Source organism: Hemitrygon akajei, chromosome 26 (genome assembly GCF_048418815.1).
Source record: "Hemitrygon akajei chromosome 26, sHemAka1.3, whole genome shotgun sequence".
In the NCBI taxonomy this organism is placed as follows: Eukaryota; Metazoa; Chordata; class Chondrichthyes; order Myliobatiformes; family Dasyatidae; genus Hemitrygon; species Hemitrygon akajei.
The window spans coordinates 34,563,581-34,585,023 of NC_133149.1; the positions used below are offsets into that span (position 1 = coordinate 34,563,581).

Below are 21,443 nucleotides of genomic sequence, written 5' to 3' on the forward strand. Positions count from 1 at the left end.
AATTAGAAAACAGCAACTTCTATTTAATAAACTTCTATTTTATAAACTTCTATTTAATCAGTCCCTGGCATCAAATATGACAGTATGCTCTTGCTAGATGGCATTTTAGAGAGCCCGTGTTATTTTTGTTACAAACATTTTCTATATACATAGATCACACCAATGATAGTAAAACACAAGTTGTATATTTAACACTGGGTCACAATGGATGTTCCGATGTCTTTAATTTGAAGTTGCAAGTTCCCTGACTAGGGAAGGAATTGGGTGAAAGAATTTGTCCCACCTCATACATATTTTGCTGAGCATTGTTCAAAAATGTGAGTTTAGATCAATTCAAATATATGTCCTAATTTTGGCATTAATGCCACTAGAGAAGTGAAGGGAATAACAAATAAATTTACCTGTTGGATTCATGGATCAGGCTGTAAAAATTAATAAAATGAAAATTAACAAGAGAAACAGCCTATATATTAAACAGATCTATAATTACACAGTATAAACTTGGTATTCAAAAAGACAAAATATTAATAGAATAAAAACTCATTTCTTGAGTTCCCTGAAATCCAAGCTATCCTTATGCAGAGCATACATCAGGTAACATCTTTCAATGAAGTCTCTTCTCACAGAGTGCTATGGTCCCAGTATAACAGTCCGTGTGCAGAGCTATTCCGTTTAGTTGTTTACATATCCTCCACGCTCCATTTGTATGCTATCTCTTGCACTGCTTTCTTCTCAGCCAGTCTGGCAAACCGTTTCTTTTCAAAACCATTTGACCTAAAAATTAAGAATTATGTTTTGAGTTGAAGTAATTTCAAATACTTTATGAGGGCAACTATAGATATGGGACATATTTGTAAAGTTGCTTCTCATTCATACAAAGGAAGCTATCAACAGAGAATGGAATGACTTACATATAAGACACAAAGTACCTCAGTCAAGCAAGGGTTAGACTCAATATACAGCTCTACCTATTATCCAATCAAACTCTCTTGGGCAGGTGCAACACTCATTAGATATAGCGTAGACTCTACACTCACCTACCAAATGTTGCCCTGCAGAAGATGGATTTAGTTTCAATACCAAGCTTAGAATTACTATACATAAAATATCTCAAGGTAATTTGAAACTTTCTGCAGAGGGAAAAAACATTTTCTTTGTATCTCTGCAGTAACTGGAAGTGATTATCAACTGGGGAGGGGATGGTACTACAGGGAAATGTCTGCACATATGGCATCCCATGGACCAATTTATTTTGTCTTAAACTTGGAGTTTGGTCCTTCCCCTCAGAGTCTCTTCCCTTTTTTCTTTTATTTTTGCATGTCTCAACAACCAAAAGCCACTCAGACCATCAGGTCTGCCCTGCCATTCAATTAGACTGTAGCAAATTCATTCACTTATTTTTTTCTTCATATCCTATGCTACTTCCTTAAGTTCAACTGACCTTTGGTTTTAATATTTATGATTGAGGTTAATATTGTTTCAGCGGCAGCAGTTCTTGATCCTGTTTGCATAGCAATTTCTGAGTTATCTGAATATCATGGAGTGTAGACTTTGGCATATTGTTTAAAAATACATTAATAATTAAACTTAAACCAAACAAAAATTCTGTTAAAGTAGAAACTGTACATAACCTGTCCACTCCATCCCAGCGATATCCAGGGTACAGGTTAAACCTGTTGGGAGGTGGTGCAGGGCCATTGTACCGTGGCTTCTCTACAAGGGGAAAGATAAACAAGTTCAGCCTTTAACCATGGAGTCAGAAATCTCAGCCATTCACATTGCTATGGATTACTTTTAAAATCCCCTCAGTAATGGAACTCCTTCAGTTCAGCAAATTTCTTAAAACTCACCATTTTTATTCTTAACCTCCTTTTCCTTCTTCTTCCTGATTAGCCCAGCCATTGGATCACCATCACGTTCTCTTTCACGTAGAAGGCGGTCCAGGTCTTCATCATCGATATGTCGAGCAAGTGGTTTTTGCATCTCGTAAAGAGCATCCTCTATGTTCTGTTTCTGCTGCTCTTTCTGAGCCACCCTGAGAGAGAGTGCATTAAGAATGGTTAGGGCCAGAAATAGCATGGAGAAGAAAGAGAGAAGAATCTGAGGAAAGGGAAGGCAGAATGTGAGGGAGTGTGCAGGGGTTGAAAGAAGTAAATGTAAAAGATTGGGCTGGAGCCAGGGTGAAAGGCAGGGAGACCATTAACAGAGAGGGAAGATAACGTGTACAGATGCAAGTACCATTGAGGGAGTGCAAAGATAAAACCAGGGTGAAGAAGTATGAAAGGAAAACAAGACAGAGCTTGTAGCTGTGATTGGGAGGGAGATGGAAGGAGGAAAAATGGTGAAAAGGGGAGAGGATTGGGAAGGAAAGGGAAAGAGGTAAATTACAACATATCAAAGAGGGAAGAAATAAGGATTGATAAATGTGGCAAGAGATTGGAATGCAGATTGGTAGAGAGGGAAAATGGGCCACAGTGCAAAATAAGTACGAGATATGTTAATCCAGTCAAAAGGAACTGCGATAGACTAATCCAGCTGCTAAGGAACATTGAATCTGGTGTAACAGCGTTACTCAACATTACCAGAGCCAGACGGTTTACTAACATTCTGTGCTCTCACCCTTTTCCCCACTGGGCATATTTTTCAAGTTTTGCTGCTTTCTCCTCTTCCTTCTTCTTCTGTTCAAGCCGTTCCTGATCTAAGTCCCTCTTTTTCCCTAATTTATCCCGGAACACAGTGACTGCATTTCTTGAGTCATCTTTAAAATAGAAATAAATAAATGTCAGTATCATATTTTCATTGTGAATTTTTAAAACACCTCACACCTTGACTACTAGCCACAACTCTCACCAAGTTATTGAAATGGAACATCACTTTATCACAGCAGGATTACAGGTACATGGCCAGAATGACATGCAGATGGGTTCTTGAGTTAGTGCGGGGTGTTAACAGTTGGGTAAGAGCAATCCATCCACTGCCCGCCCCCCCTTGCTTGGGGAATGTCACAAAGCACACAAGCTTGGATAGAGAGACTTTATTTCCTTTACCCTAGAGCATACACTGAAGTCAGAAAGAGAACATAGGTTTGGGTCTAAACAAAGAAGGCTGCCCATTATATTTCAAAAAGTGACACACTTTCTCTGGTTATCTCAAGTGTAATGTCAAGACAAAATAAAAATGAGGCTCTTTCCCAAATTTTTCAGATTTTTTGATCCCAGAAGTACAGTTATCATCTGTTGTCTCATTCATTAAAGGAAACATTTCACTGAGAAGTGAACAGGTAACTGGCACCAAGAGGTTTGTCTACAGCATTAAGTAAAGAATGTCCTCTACTTAATGCTATAGAAAAGTATCCTTGCTCCAAAAATGTTCTTAAGAAATTTTACCAAGCCTTCCTTTTTATTTGCTTAACAACATTTTTAAACAGATAACAGCTGATAATGGATTGCCAATTTGGAGGGCAAATATTTCTCTTTAAAATCCTTGCTAATTTTAAGAGTCTTTTGGAATGTTAGAATCCTCCATTAAATTGCTACATATTTTCTTGCCACCATATAATAATTTGTATTATCTGATTGAATTGATGCTTTCTGTGACTTCGAATGAGGTACACCAGAATATTTATATCTTCCGGAAGAAGATGGCACCAGCAATCAACGTGACCAAGGGCGACATCCTTCAGACAATTCACTAAACTACTTCTTTCACTTCTCTTATGTCTTCTTTTTCTTTCAAATATGGTTCTGTAGGATTCTGTGATCTACATTTTGGGGGGGGGGGGGTGTTTTTGGGCCGATTGAGCAATCTTGCACTTTGCTGTTTCCAAGGCTTCGAGTGAAGTGTGCAGCCTCAAGCCAAGATGTCTGGAGACAGGATGCAAGCCCCGATTGACTCCATTTCTCACCTTACCAATTAAAAAGCTGAGGAAGATTGAAATCATCGAAGCAAGTGGGTGTTCAGCACCATCTACCAGCTGCTGTCAGAGGAAGGTGTAGGCATATGATGGTCTCTCTCTCCCTCTTACTTGCTGCTTCTGAAGTAAGGCCCCTGCATTTGAATGGTCTCTCATTCGACGCTGTTGAAGGACAGTGCCGGAGTCTTGGGCAAGGTTTAATTGCTGTGGTTTGTGGATTGGACTCCGTAGTTCACGTTCTGATGTGTTTCTGCTTTCTTGTTGCTCCTTTTTTTTGTTGCTATTTTGGACGATTTTGAATTGGGGTGAATTGGTTTGCCTTACAGATAATGAATACTGAGCTGAACTGAATATGCCTGGACTCTATTGATTTTGTGTTTTGTATTCCGTAGTTTTTGCTTATTTTTTGCTGCCATTTGCGCGATTTTTTTTTGCGCATGGGGGGGGTTTTGATGTTTTTTTTTTCTTTGAACAGGTTCCATGATCTTTCTTGTTTCACAGCTGTCTGTGGGGAAGACAAATCTCAGGGATGTATACTGCACACATACTTTGATATTTATTACTTTGTGTCTTTGACAATGCCTTGTGTAAGCATCACAGTTTTCCACTCCCCCATAATTCCATCTTTAATTTTCTTTCAAATTGAATAGTGAAACCATACTTGAGAGTTCTAGAGTAGCGTATAGAATAAAAACATGACAGAATTAGAAAGTAAAAGATTTTAACAAAAGTGACAGAGGGAATGTAAAGCAAAACGGTGAAAGACACAAAGCAAGAAACAGGAAAGTAGACAAATTTAGACTCGGCATTGATGCTGGAGTTGCCCTGCTCTTAACCTTTAGTGTTATTACAGTATCACATTAATGATAGTAAAGAGCAAGAGGTTTTTTCGGGTCGGGAGAAAAATGTATTTGCATATTATTGAACCAACAAGTCAGGAAATCCTGCATGCTTTCCCTAGTCTATGTTGAATAAGCTGGGGCAGAATTAGAGAAGCTCATCATTCCTGGGCTGCATCAGCCAAGGGCTGTGACCCTGATGATATTTTCCTAAGAAAATGTGCAGCTACTTAAACAGATTATGTGAAGGATCAGACCCTATGTTGATGCCTTCACAATTGCTGATGTGCTGTTCACATTTATGACAGGGATATAGAGACCTATAGAATCAGCATATACAGGGAAATATGTTCCAAAAGAATGGTGTAACACTGCAAGTGTTGGGGGTTCCCTCAAGCTGCATCGATACCTGCTAAGTGCTCGGCTGCTCGTTCCCTTTTCCTCCGGTCCTCTTTCTCTTTCCTTAATGTATCTGTCGATACCAGACCAGCCTGACCCCCAGATAGCATCTCATTCCCTCGTGACTGAAACACAAGATTTTGTAAGTCCATCTGTTTTTGTGTTAGTATCTTAAAGACAGCAAGATTAATCCCCAGTGCCCAGTTACAACAAACCAATGTGTTTTGAAAAACAATTATTCCTCTTTCCACTCTCCACAATTTAGTTCTCTGCTCCAAGTCGCTTGTTTGAGATATTAACAAGTGACAAGTGAATTTTACTTAAACATGAAATTATGAAAAGTCATATGTCTACCCTGGCAATATCATAGACTACTGGGATTTCATATTGAATTCTTCTGGAGTTTCAAGTCTATTGCATAAAAATTCTGGTCCTCTTTCTCTTTCCTTAATGTATCTGTTGAAAACAGATCAGACAAATTGGTCTATGCTAGTGTTATGTTCAATTCAAGACTCTTCTTATACAACACACATAGCTCCATTGTTATGTCAGCCACTCCTCTTTGGAGTGATTGTCCAGCCTCTCATTAAATAATTAATGGTAACTCTACTAATCATTCCTTGTGATTGTGAGCGGTACTCTCAAGGCAAAAGTTCATTGTTCTCATTTTCATTTATTAGTAGCAGGTGTCCAACTGATATTTTTTGTTACAACCATCTTGCAAATCAAATGATAAAAATATGGCCCATGGCAACTTATGTACAGTAGCCCATGAAGAACCAACACTGTGCACGACATTATCCAGTCTCACCGCTGAGATTCTGGACAACATGAAAAAGGGAGGTGGTTGCTGTGATGAAGTGCTGAAAAGATGCATGCTGTTATAGTGGTTGGGGAGGTGGGAGGCTTTTGAGAAAGAATGGCTGGAGATGTAATCGGAGAGGAACGAGTATGGTTGAAAGGAAAATGGGGATGTGGGGTTATAGGCAGAGTTGGGCAGAGAAGCATTTGATGGGAAGGGTAGAGTTGATGGTCAGGGAGGTAATTTGGGGGTGGAAAGCTCTCAGTAACAATTAAAGAAGGCACCTATTTGGAGGTAGATTTATGAAATTAACTACTTGACAGCAAGCAGGCAAGGCAAAATGAAGATCTTTAGCTACCTTAACCTTCCTAGACAGATCTTTCAATTAACTTATGGGCCTTCTGTAAATGGTAGTTTTGCAGAAGTGACGTCAAAAAAGCAACACTACACCCAGTGCCTCTGTACACGCACACTGTATGCGAGCTATCATAACAATGCAAACCTTGGACATCTGCTGACTTGAAAATGGCCAGAACGTGAGCATACTTGTTATAAACTCTTCCAATAATACAAAAGACTTCATTAAGTTCAAACACATCTTAATCTTTCTGGAAAAAAAAATAGCTCCTTCTTTCAAAAATCATTTACCAGTTTTTCTGAAATTACAGCGGATCCAACTTTTAATCAATACATTAATGAGTGAAACCTAAATGTAGGGGGCATGATAAGGATGCTTATGAACAATTTTAAATTAGTCATGCGTTTGACAGTGAGGAGGGAAGCTTTAGACTGCAGTAATGTCTGGAGGGACTGGTCAGCTAAAAACAGCAAAAAAAAAAAATCCAGAGGACTGAGAGGCAATGCATTTGTGGATATGCAAAAATGGAAAATACAATAAATGGGAGGATTTTGAGCACCATGAAGGAGGATAAACGATTTTAGGGTGTAACATAGTAAGGGAAGTCAATAAGCGTGATAAGAAAAAAATGCAACTGACGATTTTCTTTGCTATTTAAGGCATAGAATACAAGGTCACAGTGGTTACATTGAAACTGTTTACATTGTTCTATTGACATCAGCCAGAGTACAATATATAGTTCAGGTACAAGAAATAAGTAATTACACAAAAGGTAATTACATCATTAAGGATGTCAATACTGGAAAATTGTAGCAAGAAGAAAGACTGAGTCAGCTTGAGTTGTTTTCTTTGAAACAGGAAGCTGAGGAGAGACATAATCAAGATTATATTGGTACTTTAGACGAAGTACCAATCTTCCACAGCAGAGAGGTCTACAATAAGGAACAATTGATTTTAAAATAAATGGTAGAGTGATTAGAGAGTAGATGAGGGAACAAACCTTCACCCAGAATTTGGAAAGGATCTGGAACTTATTGTTTAAGAGCAGAAACCCTAATTTCAATAATTTTAAAGAGGATTTGTACTTGAATATTTAGACCTATGGACATAAATCTGGAAGGTAGAATTAGGCTGCACTGAAAAGCTAAATGATCACCTTCCCTTTGAGACATAGGGGATGGAGACAACCCACATAAAGCCTAAAGCAGTAATTTCCGAACAACTCTGGTTGGTGATACTAAAACATTTTGATGTTCTGACCTATTGGTAATCCAACAAAGTTAAGGACTGCCCTTTCCACACCACCCATAAATATGATTTTAAGCAGAACAAACTAGTAAGTAGCAAAATGACAAGTTAATAGGACTGAGCTAGAAGACCCATAGCACTTAGGGGATGACTTATCTTTACGTGATGATATTCAGCACCCAGTTGCTGCAGTGAACTTTACCTAAGAATACAAGAAAAAGGAGCAAGAGCAGGCCCAACTCCTACTCAGGTCTAGCCCACTATACAATATAATCGTGGGTGAACTGACCTCAAGTTCAAATTTTACTTTCCTATCCTCTATAAAACAAAAATATGTTGATTGTGGTCTTAAATATAGTCATTGCTATGGCCTCCACAGCTTTATGTGGATAGGGAATTTCAAACATTTACAACCCTGAGAGAAGAAATTCCTTCTCATCTCTCTGAAATAGAAGACTCCTTATTCCAAATCTATGCCTTCTAATTCTGGAGAAACACCCTCTTTAATATTTACCCTATTAAATCCCTTCATGATTTTGTCTCAAAAAGGTTAATTGTCATTCATCTAAATATTGATAAGTGTTGATTCGATCTGTTCAACCTTTCCTTGTCAAGCAAATCTCCCTCAGGAATCGACATAGTGAACCTTCCCTGAACTGACTCCAATGCACCTATGTTGATCCTTAAGGAGACCAAATCTCCGCCCAACATTGTACCTGGGGAGAAAACTGAAGGGGAAAAGTATTGAGGAAATTTCACTGTCAGACCTTGTCAATGAGCTTCTCGAGTAGACATGATCTAGATCACAAAAGCAAGTGAGTGGAATCCATGGTCAGTAGACCCAATATAGAGAAATCATTTACAAAAGCAAAGGGTGAATGGGGCAGAGGGGAAGATTTGATAAAGCTTCCAACCTTGACCTGTCTTGCCATCCATACTCCTAATTCAATTAGCTTCACATGACAACAGCAACATGACCTATAAGGAAATGCTTTGGAAGGAAAAACAAAACTAATTCAATTTTATCTGCTTAAAGAAGTTATTTCCCAAATCTCCTTTATAATTCACATTTAATCATTCAAAAATGCTCAACAGCAAAAAAGTTTAAAGGACTTCACATGGGAATGTCAACATAGACAAAGCCTGCAGCTTCTAAATTGAATAGCAGTATTCCACGCCTACCTATGAAGCCTCAGCTCTCGGGCTCTTACTAAATCATACCAGTACTGCACCACCTGGCCCTACCTTTCTGCTGGGACTTGAGTCTCGACTGGCAACCTGCCCCTTCGAGGAAGTGTGCTTATGGGTAGGTTGCCTCTGCTGAGTGGGTGACATATCCAAGTTTTCTGAGCTGGGCCTGTTGTCTGAGGTTCGAATTTCCAGCTTCTTCCTCCGTGGTGGTGACAAGTCTGAATCCGAAGAATGCTGACCTCTCTTTCGTGGGGGTGAAAGATCAGAATTGGAATCTTGAAGTCTCTGTGGAGATCCTCTTGCTCTTCGGTCCTTATGTTTCACTGGGGACAGGGCTAGGTAAGAAAGGTTTCAACAGTGAAATACCAGCAATTTTAATTATAGAACTGAAACAAAAGCAAGCACAAACTAGCAACAATTAGAACTGAGCTCTTGTCTCAGCCACAGACAAGAGGGGTCAGGTTGTTAGTTAACTATCATGACAAACTTACATTCAACTTGTATTATACTTAGCCTTCTTATAATTATTTGTTGGAACTGTGTAGTAAGTGCTTTATCCTGCATCTAACCTAAACTGTACCTATCCTGCCATTGCTGGAGATGACAGCAAATGCTAAAGTGGGAAATAGGTTGCAGCATTCTCAATTCAATTCCCCATCTCCTATTTCCTCTGGGCATTATACTTTAGAAAAGAATTCCAGGCCTCAGACAGAGTGCAGTCAAGATTTAATGGCACAAATGGTGATAGATGCAAGGTGAATGGAGAGTAATTAGTGTTGCTCTACGTAGTCCAAAGAAAGTTAAGGGAACACCGGTTCAAAGTTGTGACTACTTTCATATAGTAAAAAAGAAAAGTTGACTTCAGTGGCAATAAAGAAATAGATTATTATGCTACTAATTGCTAGAGCCTGAACTGTATCACCTGAAAGGATAGAACACAAAAGAATAGAAACTTGTATGTTTGATAAATTCTTAAATTAAAAATTAGTAAGTTAGCAAAACTCTTCAAGAAAGCAGGGAAGGCTAATTGAAAAGATTTTTCAATGAGATGCCACCATCCTGATGTGTAAAGAATCCTTTATGTTCCTAACTGTGAATTAACATTCAATCTTCATAAAAGGACAGAGGACCTTGATTGGCCTTCACCAGGATACCTTTGTGCACCAGTTCACCTGCTTGTGTTTCCATGGAACCACTACATCTTTGTCAAGATGGAGACAGACCAAAATCAGAACAATTTCTAGACATGAGAGATCTGAGGAATTATACTGTTTTCTAAAAGCAGGTGATAAGTTACGGAAATTATACCTACTCTTTCCATACAACAAGGTAGTAGATCGGACTGATTTTTCTGTGTTTTCCATCTTTTTCTTCCGAGGAGGTGAAAGGTCAGGAGAATTGTGGCATCCCCTCCGAGGAGGTGAGAGATCGGGAGAATCGTGGCGTCCCCTCCGAGGAGGTGAGAGGTCGGGAGAATCGTGGCGTCCCCTCCGAGGAGGTGAGAGGTCGGGAGAATTGTGGCGTCCCCTCCGAGGAGGTGAGAGATCGGGAGAATCGTGGCGTCCCCTCCGAGGAGGTGAGAGGTCGGGAGAATCATGGCGTCCCCTTTGAGGAGGTGAGAAGTCGGGAGAATCGTGGTGTCCCCTCCGAGGAGGTGAGAGGTCGGGAGAATCGTGGCGTCCCCTCCGAGAAGGTGAAGAGTCAGGACAAACATGGCGTCCCTTTCGAGGAGGTGAACGGTCAGGAGAATCACGGTGCCTGTTCCAAATGGGTGAGTCATCTGAAGAATCATGGCGTTGCCTTATGGTAGCTGAACATTCAGATGAAACTGCGCCAACATTTTCCTTAATAAGTTGAGAGCCATGATCCACCCTTTTTCCTGTTACAGAATCAAAACCTAATATTGAACTGAAAATAAAAACAAATTATACGTTAACATATTGAAAGTAAAACTTCTTTTTCCAATAAGACATCAGTACTTTGACTTAACTATTTTAATTGCCTATACATGTTCCATTAGAACCAGTCAGCAAAGCAAATGACAAGATATGAAGGCAGTGTGACTACATGCACTACACAGCAGGTGCTACGTTTGCCTCTGCTTCACCCATCTTAGGCCCCAAGTAAACATTCGCTCTCCAAACCATTTTAGATCTCTCCTCCTTTAAGAATATTTTAAAGCCTACCTCTTTCACTAAGGATTTAGTCACCTATCCTGAACATTTCTTTCCAATGTTTGTCCAATAAAACTGCTACAAAGCAGCTTGGGTTGTGTGGTGTTGGGAAAAATGTAAGCTGTTAGGCTGATAGAACCACAAATATTTGGCTAATCAATCTGTTGTAAATAAGTCCAAAGAAGGGCAGTGAATAAAGAGCAGAATTGGTAGTTGACAAGTCACTACCAATTGAATTACACTAGACCTGCAGCAAAGAAAAACACCATCTGATCTATATTAGTTATCCATCTTGTCTTCTCTTGTTAACCTACTGCTACAGCACATTCTTCTATTTACTCTTCCCAAGTGTGCACATTGAGCTTACCCTGAATCTACCCCATTTACCTCATGTAGACAATGACTTTTTGAAATTCTTTGAATATATTAGCATCTTATCTTTCAGACTTTTATCATAGATTTCCTCTTCCAGAGGAAGAATTTTTCTTATATCTATGATATCAAAAGCCCTAAAAACCAGAGGTTTCCTCAAAGGAATAATTCTTAGACTACAGCCTCTCCACCCTGCAGTGTCTGTCAATTGAAACTTACCTGCCAGTATGTGTTTGTAAAAACTGGTCTGAATCTTGGGAGTCTGCATTTTCATCTATAAGAAAACACAAAAGTGTAAATGGCTCTTTATACCAGGAGACCATCTTGCGCTTACTTAACATTTCTTTTTAGTGGAATCATATCACTAAGGATAAAGCTTAGCTAAAAGGTTTTTTTTTTGCTTATTCTCTTGATCTGCGTGCAAGAAAATGAACAGAACCTACCTGGCAATTTAAACAGATATGACACTGAATCTACATTCAGCTTCACCTAAATATGAATATATAATGAAGTCCTCAAACAAAATGATGGGCAGTACAAAATGATCCAGGTTCAACCCTGAGCTCCAATGCTGTCTGTCTGTGTGAAGTTGACATTCTCCCTGTGACTGTATGAGATTCCCCCAGGTACTCTGATTTACTCATACTTCCTAAGGACCTACTGGCTAGTGGATTAATTTGCCTCTGTAAACTATCCCTAGTGTTTGGGGGGGGGGGGGGGCAGGGTGGCAGAATCTTAGAGGTGGTTAGTTAATGAGAATAGTCACAAGGAAAATTAGTGGGAGAATAGGTTTGCTGTGTTGGCCAGCGTGGACCTGATGGACCAAAAGGCTTCCCTCTTATATCATAAGGAAATATGGAATATGCTTCTGGGAGCAGAGCAGCACATAACAGACACAAAGATTCTTAGTTGCAGTTCTCAGAACACGCTGTGGTATTTGATCATCATACTGGTTCTGTAACTCATTCTGCATGGAGCCCTCAACTTACCAAGAGCCAATGCCTGATGGCTTTTGATGCTGTATATTCATCAGTCTGGTATGTCAGAAGAGGAACTGGAGGGTAATTATCATCATCATTCAGATAGGGGAAACCGGCCAGTCGGATAGACAACACGTGCTATTAACCAACAGAACAGCTAACAGAGCACTGAAAGTCACATTGCAGATTTGTGATAATGTGATATTAAGCTTGAATCCCATCAAGCAAGTTTGAAAAAGGAAGTGACTAAGTAACAATAGATCACTGGGGAAAAAAGCTAGTTCATGAATGTCTTTCATGACACAGCAGTTGCCATCAAACCAGGTCTGTTTCTAATCTTGGTCCCATAATATCATGATTAAGTCATACAGCACTATAGCACAGAAACAGGCCCTATGGCCAGCTAGTCCATGCTGAAATATAATTCTGCCTAGTCCCAATGACCTGCACCTGGATCACGTACTTATATAAATCCATGTACTTAACCAAACTTCTCATTGGCTCCAAATGATGCTTTGAAATTGCTCAGAAAGCTATTTATTTCAAGGCTGGGTAACCAGGACTGGGCAACAGATGCTGGCCATAACAGTGACATCTACATTTCAACAAAGAATGTAAAAATGTCACTACTGCTTTCAACAGGATTTCAAAATCTACCATGAAACTGATACACAATCATTTTGAAACGTTTACATCATGATTTTAACACATACCTCCTAAAATTTTCCATTTATTGCTCGAACGGAATTCTTCCATTCGTTGAATAACTACCGGTCTCTCATCAATGACTTCTGCAACCTGAAAAAGCAGGTTTCAGATGAGGATGAAGTACAATAGTAACATAAGCTGTCATTAATACAGTGTCCAGAGAGTGCTGCAGAGCATCTGTAGATGTGAACTTCCCACTATTCAGGACATTTACAAAGACAGGTGTGTAAAAATGACCTGAAGGATCATTGGGGACCCAAGTCACCCCAACCATAAACTGCTCCAGCTGTTACCATCCGGGAAACGGTAACACAGCATAAAAGCCAAGACCAACAGGCTCCGGAGGACAGCTTCATCCACTAGGCCACCAGACTGATTAATTCATGCTGATGCAACTGTATTTCTATGTTATATTGACCAACCTGTTGTACATACTATTATAAATTCCTATAAATTGCACATTGTATTTAGATGGAGGGGCAATGTAAAGATTTTTACTCCTCATGGATATGAAGGATGTAAGTAATAAAGTCAATTCAATTCAAAACACCTCACACAGCACCACTGAAAGGTCGGCCATTGGACATACGTTTGGAAGAGTGGGTATGTTAGAAGAACATATTTTAGGATTGGTCAAATGGATGCAATACATTTTTCAGCCCAATAGTTCAAGCACCATTCAGTCAATTGCCATCTTGTACTAATTAAAAATATTAAACAGATTTTAGCAGCAGTCTTTAACAGTGAGTCATGCAGCTACCATGCTATAAAGCATCAAGTAAGCCTCACTGCAGAAAGTGAATTAGGACTAAAGTTAATAGCCTATTACATACCACAGGAGCTTCATCTTCCTCGCCAGACTCCACCTCCAATGCCTTCTCCTTCGCAAGGCTCTTCAAAGTCACATCATCATCCACAATCCGCATTCTGTATCATAACACCAAGTAAAGATTTTCAACTTTTTGTCAGCTAACATCAGACTCAAATAGTACAAATATTCAGCAAACTCAGTGTTTAAATGGCAAAATAAAAAAAAACTGCCATCACCATAGCAACAAAGCAACTCCATAGAGTACAAAGCAAAAAATCATGCTAAACCTGTATAAAACGCTGTCCTAGTGAGCTTTAACACTAGACACTATAGTGAGGATGCAATGAACTTGCAAAAGGCAAAGTGGAGACTGTACAGTATCAAAGTCTAAGCTCTTCAGTTAGGTGAGAGACTCAAGGGGCCAAGGCTGCCTTAAAGTGGATTTGTGGTATTTAAAGTCACGAAGGATTTAAATACCTTCTTAGTTACTGCTTCCAGTTCCAGAAAAAAAAAATTGGTAACTGGAAAAAGATGGCAAGTTAAATATGTTTATTCAGAAAGGCTATATATCATTATGTCAAATAAAATTTCCTGAAAGACCTGGTGACACAGATTCAATTACAAAGTAACACCACAAAATACTGGAAGCAGCATCTATGGAGAGGAATAAAGAACAGACTTTTCAGGCTAAGAAAAGGGTCTCAGCCTTTTGGAAGGGAAAATGGAAGAGCAGATTATTTAAATCAGTGGTCCCCAACCTCCGGGCCACGAAGGCACCCAGCATATCTTTAAGAGAAAAGCCGAAATAAACAAGCTAATTAATTAGGTGCCGCACAGCACTTAAATGTTGGCCCAGATCAGAGGCGATTGCCGATTTCACTTGCTCTAAGCGATGTTCACTCCTTTTTCCAGGGCACTGGAGCCTTTAGCTGTTCCATTGTTTGGTCAATTTAAACGCCAGCCCAGACAGGCTGAAAAGACAGGGCTGTCAGGATCGAAGTGACATGTTGAATCTACACAAACGTCTAATAAAGTATAGGCGCTGCCGTGCTTTCTTTGTAATGACAGTTACGTGCTGGTCCCAGGACAGATCCTCTGACACTTTTCAGAAAGAGAAATGTCGATCCTTAATGCCGAAGAATTTAAAGTTATTGACCTCCTCCACCTCAGTTCCTCTAATGAAGACTGGCTTCTGGGCGGCACCTAATTAACTAGCTTGCTTATTTCTGCTTTCTTCTTAAAGATGTGCTGGGTGTGCTTTGCAGCCCGGAGGTTGGGGACCACTGATATAAATGGTAAACATTTGCAGCATGCTGCTGTGCAGAGGGACTTGGGAGTGCTTGTGCATGAATCACAAAAGGTTGGTTTGCAGGTGCAGCAGGCTATCCAGAAGGCAATTGGAATGTTGGCCTTCACTGCTAGAGGGATTGAATTTAAGAGCAGGGAGGTTATGCTGCAGCTATACAGGGTACTGGTGAGGCCACACCTGGAGTACTGCATGCAGTTCTGGTCTCCTTACTTGAGGAAGGATATATACTGGCTTTGGAGGCGATGCAGAGGAAGTTCAACAGGTTGATTCCAGAGAGGAGGGGGTTAGACTATGAGGAGAGATTGCATCGCCTGGGATTGTACTTGCTGGAATTCAGAAGAATCAGAGGAGATCTTATAAAAACTTATAAAATTACGAAAGGGATTAGATAGAGCCAAGAAAGTTGTTTCCACTGGTAGGTGAGACTAGAACCAGGGGACATAGCCTCAAGATTTGGGGAAGTAGATTTAGGACAGAGCTGAGGAGGAACTGCTTTTCCCAGAGGGTGGTGAATCTGTGGAATTCTCTGCCCAATGAAGCAGTGGAGGCTACCTCAGTAAATATATTTAAGACAAGGTTGGATAGATTTTGCACAGTAGGGGAATTAAAGGTTATGGGTAAAGGCAGGTAGGTGGAGATGAGTCCATGACCAGATCAGCCATGATCTTATTGAATGGGGGAGCAGGCCAGATGGCCTACTCCTGTTCCTATTTCTTATGTTCTTATTATATTCTATGTGTGTTATGTGCTCCAGATTTCTGGCATCTGCTGAATCTCATGTTTATAAGTCAATTAGGATACTGGATTTAAATAAATATTCAGGCGTTATTTATTCCTGCCTGAAAATAAGTAGTAACTTTTAGAAGATACAGTCGGCCCTTCTTATCCGCGAGGGATTGGTTCTGGGACCTCTTGTGGATATCAAAATTGGCGGATGCTCAAGTCCCTTATTCAACCTGTCTCAATGCAGTGGATCTTAGGACCCAGCGGAACCCCAGACCTTATTTAACCTGTCTCGGTGTGATGGACATTAGGACCTGGCGCCAAAGCTCTGAATGCGCAGTGTTTCTGTTCACGAAAATAATCACGATCACGATTGAAATTAAAGTGGAAATAATAAAGCGATTGGAAAGAGGTGAAATGCCATCGGTCATTGGAAAAGCACTAGGCTACGTCAGCCAACGATCGGAACAATTTTAAAGGATAAAGTGAGAAAGGCCCTGCTCCGATGAAAGCTACAATTATTACTAAGCAACACAGTGGTTTAATTATTGGGTTTTGGGGTTTTCAGTTTTTGATCCTCCACATCAACCCACCATGGATGGAGAGTGCACTTGAAAGCGGTCTGTCACTGGCTTGCACCCAGGAATGGTTCCCGAGCCCGGCGCTGAAACATACGGCCTTAAGTGTTTTATATGCAAAGAAAGTTAAAATATATACTATATACTAAGACAAAGGTGACTAACTCAAGCTTAATAATACCGGATTTACCTGTTCCGACTTACTTAGTAAGAGAACTTTTGATTTTTTTCGATCCCGATCCACGATAGCCCATGCACATCCTCCCTTATACTTTAAATCATCTCTAGATTACTTATAATACCTAAGACAATGTAAATGCTATGTAAAATAGCTGTTATACTGCATTGCTTAGGGAATAATGACAAGAAAAAGAAGTCTGTACATGCTCGAACAACAAGTGCTGGAAGAGTACTTCCGGGTTTTCGCGATTGGTTGAATTTGCGGATGCAGAATTCGTGGATAAGGAGGGCCGACTGTATACTTTTAACTTCTCAATAGAGTGCACAACTGACCAAAATTCCACCCCCAATATAGTATGAGAGGTAACAGGACTTTGTTTTAAGCAACTTTAATAATAAAAATATAGGAGGAAAATTTCTTTCTTTTCACAAAGTTTGTCCAAGAACATGACTTGTGTTCTTTGTCTTCTCCATGATTTAACTGAAGTTTTAGTGGAGTGCAATTTTTCAAGGTGTTGATAAACCCAGGGCTCTTTGCTGTAAAAATGCAACTCTTCAGTACAAAACAATAACTTAAGACTACTTATGCAATGGGTTAGAGTGCATGACCTTATAAAGAATAAACTGGATGTAGAGCATACAATAAAGGGAGCAACATGTGTAGACCAATTGTGATAGGAGGTTTTTTTTACATTACAAAAGGTGATGATAAAAGCAAATATGGATGGTTAACAAAGAGCAGATGTAAATTAAATCCCTGAAATCTGAATGAAATGATCATCTACTTCTTTGTGGGCTGTGTGCTTGCCAAGAAATTCTGGAAAAGGACACAAGGGTTCTTATCAAGGTTTCTCACCTGTAACTGTGTAACACAGAATGTAACAGGGATGCATACCAAGAAAATGTCAACTGGTACCGAAAGATAATCAGCTCTGTGAAAGATGTACTTTGGTCAGCCCAAATCTCATTAGTCTTCTTGTGCAAGATGTCAGTAAGTGAGAGCTGCTGGTGGCACAATCCAGGCTGCAGGAGTGCATGCTGAGGAGCACAGAAGCTCGACACAACCAATGCGAAGGCTTTGTGGAAAAGCACTAAAGTCCTTCCTGACACCACTGGATACTGAGGGGCTGATTACTGTGTATTGCTTCTCAAATATTTGATAGGCATATTGTTCAAAGAGGCCACGCTCGTGCCACTTGTTCTTTTTAAACATAATATATTGGTTTGACGGCACAATTAATTTAAAAAGACATTGTTTGTACGGTATTTCTATATACTTGAAAAAATAGTTTATTTCTAAAAATAAACTAAAACGGTACACGGGGGCAAATCCTGGGATGAATTGGGTCCTCTTTATAAGAGTGGAGGTGTATACCAATGACATAGAGGTTAGGAGTTAAAAGCTGAAACGCAAGAGACTACAGATGATGGGATCTTTTCCGGTTTTCAACACGAAAATGCTGAGAAACTCGGAGCAAAAAAAAAAATCTGGAGGAACTAAGAGTCGAACAGCATCTGTAAGAGGAATAAGGAGTGGATTGAAAGGCGAACTGTCCGTTTCTCTGTATAGATGCTGACTGACCGACCAAGTCGTGAAGAGTTAAGTGCTGGCAGTGCTGCGCCTTTCCCGGGCCCAATCATAGGCCACCCCTGGCACCCGGGCGGGCACCGGTAGGCTTCATGACTTCTTACCCTCCGCCTTTGATCTTCACTTTTCGCTTTTTCCGCCCAGCTGGAAGGTCCCGGTCTCGTCGCTTCCCGGAGTCTGAGCTACTAAGGTACCGCTTCAAGTATTCCTCTTTGCTGAGGGCCGCCATCGCAATCCCTACCAACACCGCGCCCGTCACCAAGCAACAGGGGCGTCATGACGTAATGCCGCTCCATACAAGCGAGTGACAAGTCGTCAAACTGAGCGGCAAATCCTAAACACAAGAGATTCTGCAGATGGTGGAAATCCAAAGCAGCACACACAACATGCTGACTGAACTCAGCAGGTCAGACAGTAACTATGGAAATGAATAAACAGTCAGGTTTCGAGCCGAGACCCTTCAACAAGACTGGAAAGGAAGGGGGATGACACCAGAATAAGACGGTGGGGAGAGGAGTACAAACTGGCAGGTGATAGTTGAAATCAGGTGAGTGAAAAGGTATGGCCCGACGCATATTTGGGGATCACTTTGTCGAGCATCTTCGCTCTGTCTGACGCGAAAGATATCCCGGTGGCCAGCCATTTCAATTCGAATTCCTATTCTGATATGTCAGTCCATGGCCTCCTTCATTGCCATGATGAGGTCAAACTCAGGTTGGAGGAACAACAACTCACATTCGTCTGGGTAGCCCCCAACCCGACGGCATGAACACCAATTTCTCTCCTCCCCCTCTTTTTCCATTCCCCATTCTGGTTACAATCTCACCCCTTCTCCTCACCAGACCATCACCTCCCTCCAGTTCTCCTCCTTTCCATTTTTCCATAGTCCACTGTCCTCTGCTATTAGATTCCTCCTCCTTCAGTTCTTTACCTCTTCCACCTATCCCTTCTCAGTTTCTTACTCAGGTTTGAAAGAAGTGAAACCTTCTACAGAGAAAAGTGACACAAAAAACTGTAGATGTTGGGCTCTAGCGCAAAATATTGCTGGAGAAGCTCAGCTGTCAGGCAGCATCTGTGGAGGGAAATACACTGACTGCATTTCAGGTTGAGGCCCTTCATATGGACTGAAATATCAGGGGAAATAGCCAGCATAAAAGAGGTGAGAAGGGGTAAAGCAAAAGCTGTCAAGATGATAACTGGAGCCAACAACAGGCCACATATGATAGGAAAGAACAGTACTAGGGGACATTGCCTCAAGATTCAGGGGAGAAGATTTAGGATGGAGATGAGGCGAAACCGTTTTTTCCCCAGAGAGTGGAGAATCTGTGGAATTCTCTGCCCAGGGAAGCAGTTGAGGCTTCTTCACTAAAGATATTTAAGATACAGTTAGATAGATTTTTACATAATAGGGGAATTAAGGGTTATGGGGAAAAGGCAGGTAGATGGAGCTGAGTTATGGACAGATCACCCATGATCTTATTGAATGGCAGGGCAGACTCAATGGGCCGGATGGCCTACTCCTGCTGCTATTCCTTGCGTTCTTAAGAAAGTGCAACATCATTTCTCCTTCTCCTTCTGTTTGCATCTGTCCACCACACCTCCTTCATTTAGTTCCAGGTGTGGAAATTTACTTAACTTGTGCTAATAAAATGGCAAAATGGAACCTGTGTTGTACCAGAGTAGTTTGCTAATAGTGTTTTTGCAACATTATGCCGATGGACCTTGAGCATATGACAACCTCAGAAAGACAAACAGATGCATCACTGGAAGAGAATGCCAAGTGCACTGCTTGAACGTACAAACAGAATACACCCTGACCTTTTCTCTCCTCCCCAATTCCAGACTATTGTCTGTTTCTCGAAGTCATCACTGGCTCTTGTACAGTGCTAGTTTTCCCTTGCAGCAAGTAAAATACAAGCAATTATGATTGACTCATGCAGAGTAATTGTTGCTTGTTATAAGACATAGCAAAAAGGTGCTCAACCAATTCACCTTCCAGCTTGTCCTGATTTCCACTCTTCCCATCTCACTTGTCTATTTCCATAGATGCTGCCTGGCCTGCTGCGCTTTCCCAGCAGTTAGTATTTTGCTACAGGAGGGTTTATTGAGACATGTGGCACATATCTATACATTGCAATGGAGTCATAATGCAAAGATTTTACTTCCTCACATTGTGGGATGGATGCAAGATTTAAATAAACTCTAAATTCTGTAAGTTATCATGAAATTAAAAAAACTTTTGTACCTGGTTATCTCTTGCCTCCTTCTGTAGATCAGATGGTTATGAAGAATGGGAGGTGTTAGAGACTAAAATAAGCTGGTTTCAATAAGCAATGAGAGAAAAGATGAAATATCAAAGCAAGCTAAGCAATAATACTAAAGAGGACACCAAAGGTTTTTTTCAGGTATCCACTCTCGCCTCTTTATACTGTATATCAGACCACTGGAAAAATGATGCTAGAGAGTTAGTAATGGAGGACAAAGAAATGGCAGACAAGTTTATTTGTGTCAGCCTTCATTGTGAAAGATATTAGCAGTATGCCAGAAATTCAAGACTGTCAGGGAAGTACATCTCTTAAGGAGAAGGTGCTTGGGAAGCTGAAAGGTCTGAAGGTAGATAAGTCACCTGGGCCAAATGGACTACATCCCAGGGTTCTAAAAGAGATAGCTAAAGAGATTGTGGAGGCATTAATAATTAATCTTTCAAGAATCACTAGATTCTGGAATGGTTCCAGACAGGAAAATTGTAAATGTCACTCCACTGCTTAAGGGAGGGAGGCAAAAGGAAGGAAATTATAGGCCAGTTAGCCTGACTTCAATGGCTGGGAGGACGTTAAGTCCATTAAGAATGAGGTTTTGGGATACTTGGAGGTGCATGATGAAATGGGCAAAGTCAGCGTGGTTTCCTTAAGGGGAAATCTTGCCTGACAAATCTGTTGGAATTCTTTGAGGAAATAACAGGCAGGATAGACAAAGGAGTCAGTAGATGTTGTTTACTTGGATTATCAGAAGCCCGTTAAAAAGGTGCCATACATGAGGCTGCTTGACAAGAGCCCATGGTTTTACAGGAAAGGTACTAACACAGATAGAAGATTGGCTGATTGACACAAGGCAAAGATTGAGAACAAACAAGGCCTTTTCTGGTTGGCTGCCAGTGACCCGCAGGAGCTGGTGTTGGGAGCATCTGTTTACATGTTCAAAGTACACGTCACTATATACAACCATGAGATTCATTTTCTTGTGGGCATACTCAATAAATCTATTTACCAT

At 40.5% G+C, this 21,443-nt stretch overlaps 1 protein-coding gene across 1 annotated transcript; it reads right to left on the reverse strand.

The window, feature by feature from the left end:
• Nucleotides 1-205: 205 nt before the first annotated feature.
• Nucleotides 206-18,448, reverse strand: bud13 (BUD13 homolog). The gene is made up of 11 exons (XM_073029833.1): nt 18,278-18,448; nt 13,818-13,911; nt 12,990-13,074; nt 11,516-11,570; nt 10,063-10,658; nt 8,805-9,085; nt 5,162-5,276; nt 2,620-2,758; nt 1,851-2,035; nt 1,632-1,713; nt 206-774 (listed from the first exon to the last, which is right to left on the reverse strand). Exons 1-11 carry the CDS (start codon nt 18,400-18,402, stop codon nt 681-683), a joined length of 1,851 nt encoding a protein of 616 aa, XP_072885934.1. The 5' UTR covers nt 18,403-18,448; the 3' UTR covers nt 206-680.
• Between the last annotated feature and the right edge of the window lie 2,995 nt (nt 18,449-21,443).

Coding starts and splice junctions, on each gene's coding strand:
- bud13 (XM_073029833.1), bottom strand. CDS start 18,402: ATGGCGGCCCTCAGCAAAGAGGAATACTTGAAGCGGTACCTTAGTAGC. Junction 13,912..18,277: donor GTGAAGATCAAAGGCGGAGG/GTAAGAAGTCAT, acceptor GTTATGATACAG/AATGCGGATTGTGGATGATG. Junction 11,571..12,989: donor TAAATGGAAAATTTTAGGAG/GTATGTGTTAAA, acceptor GTTTTCTTATAG/ATGAAAATGCAGACTCCCAA.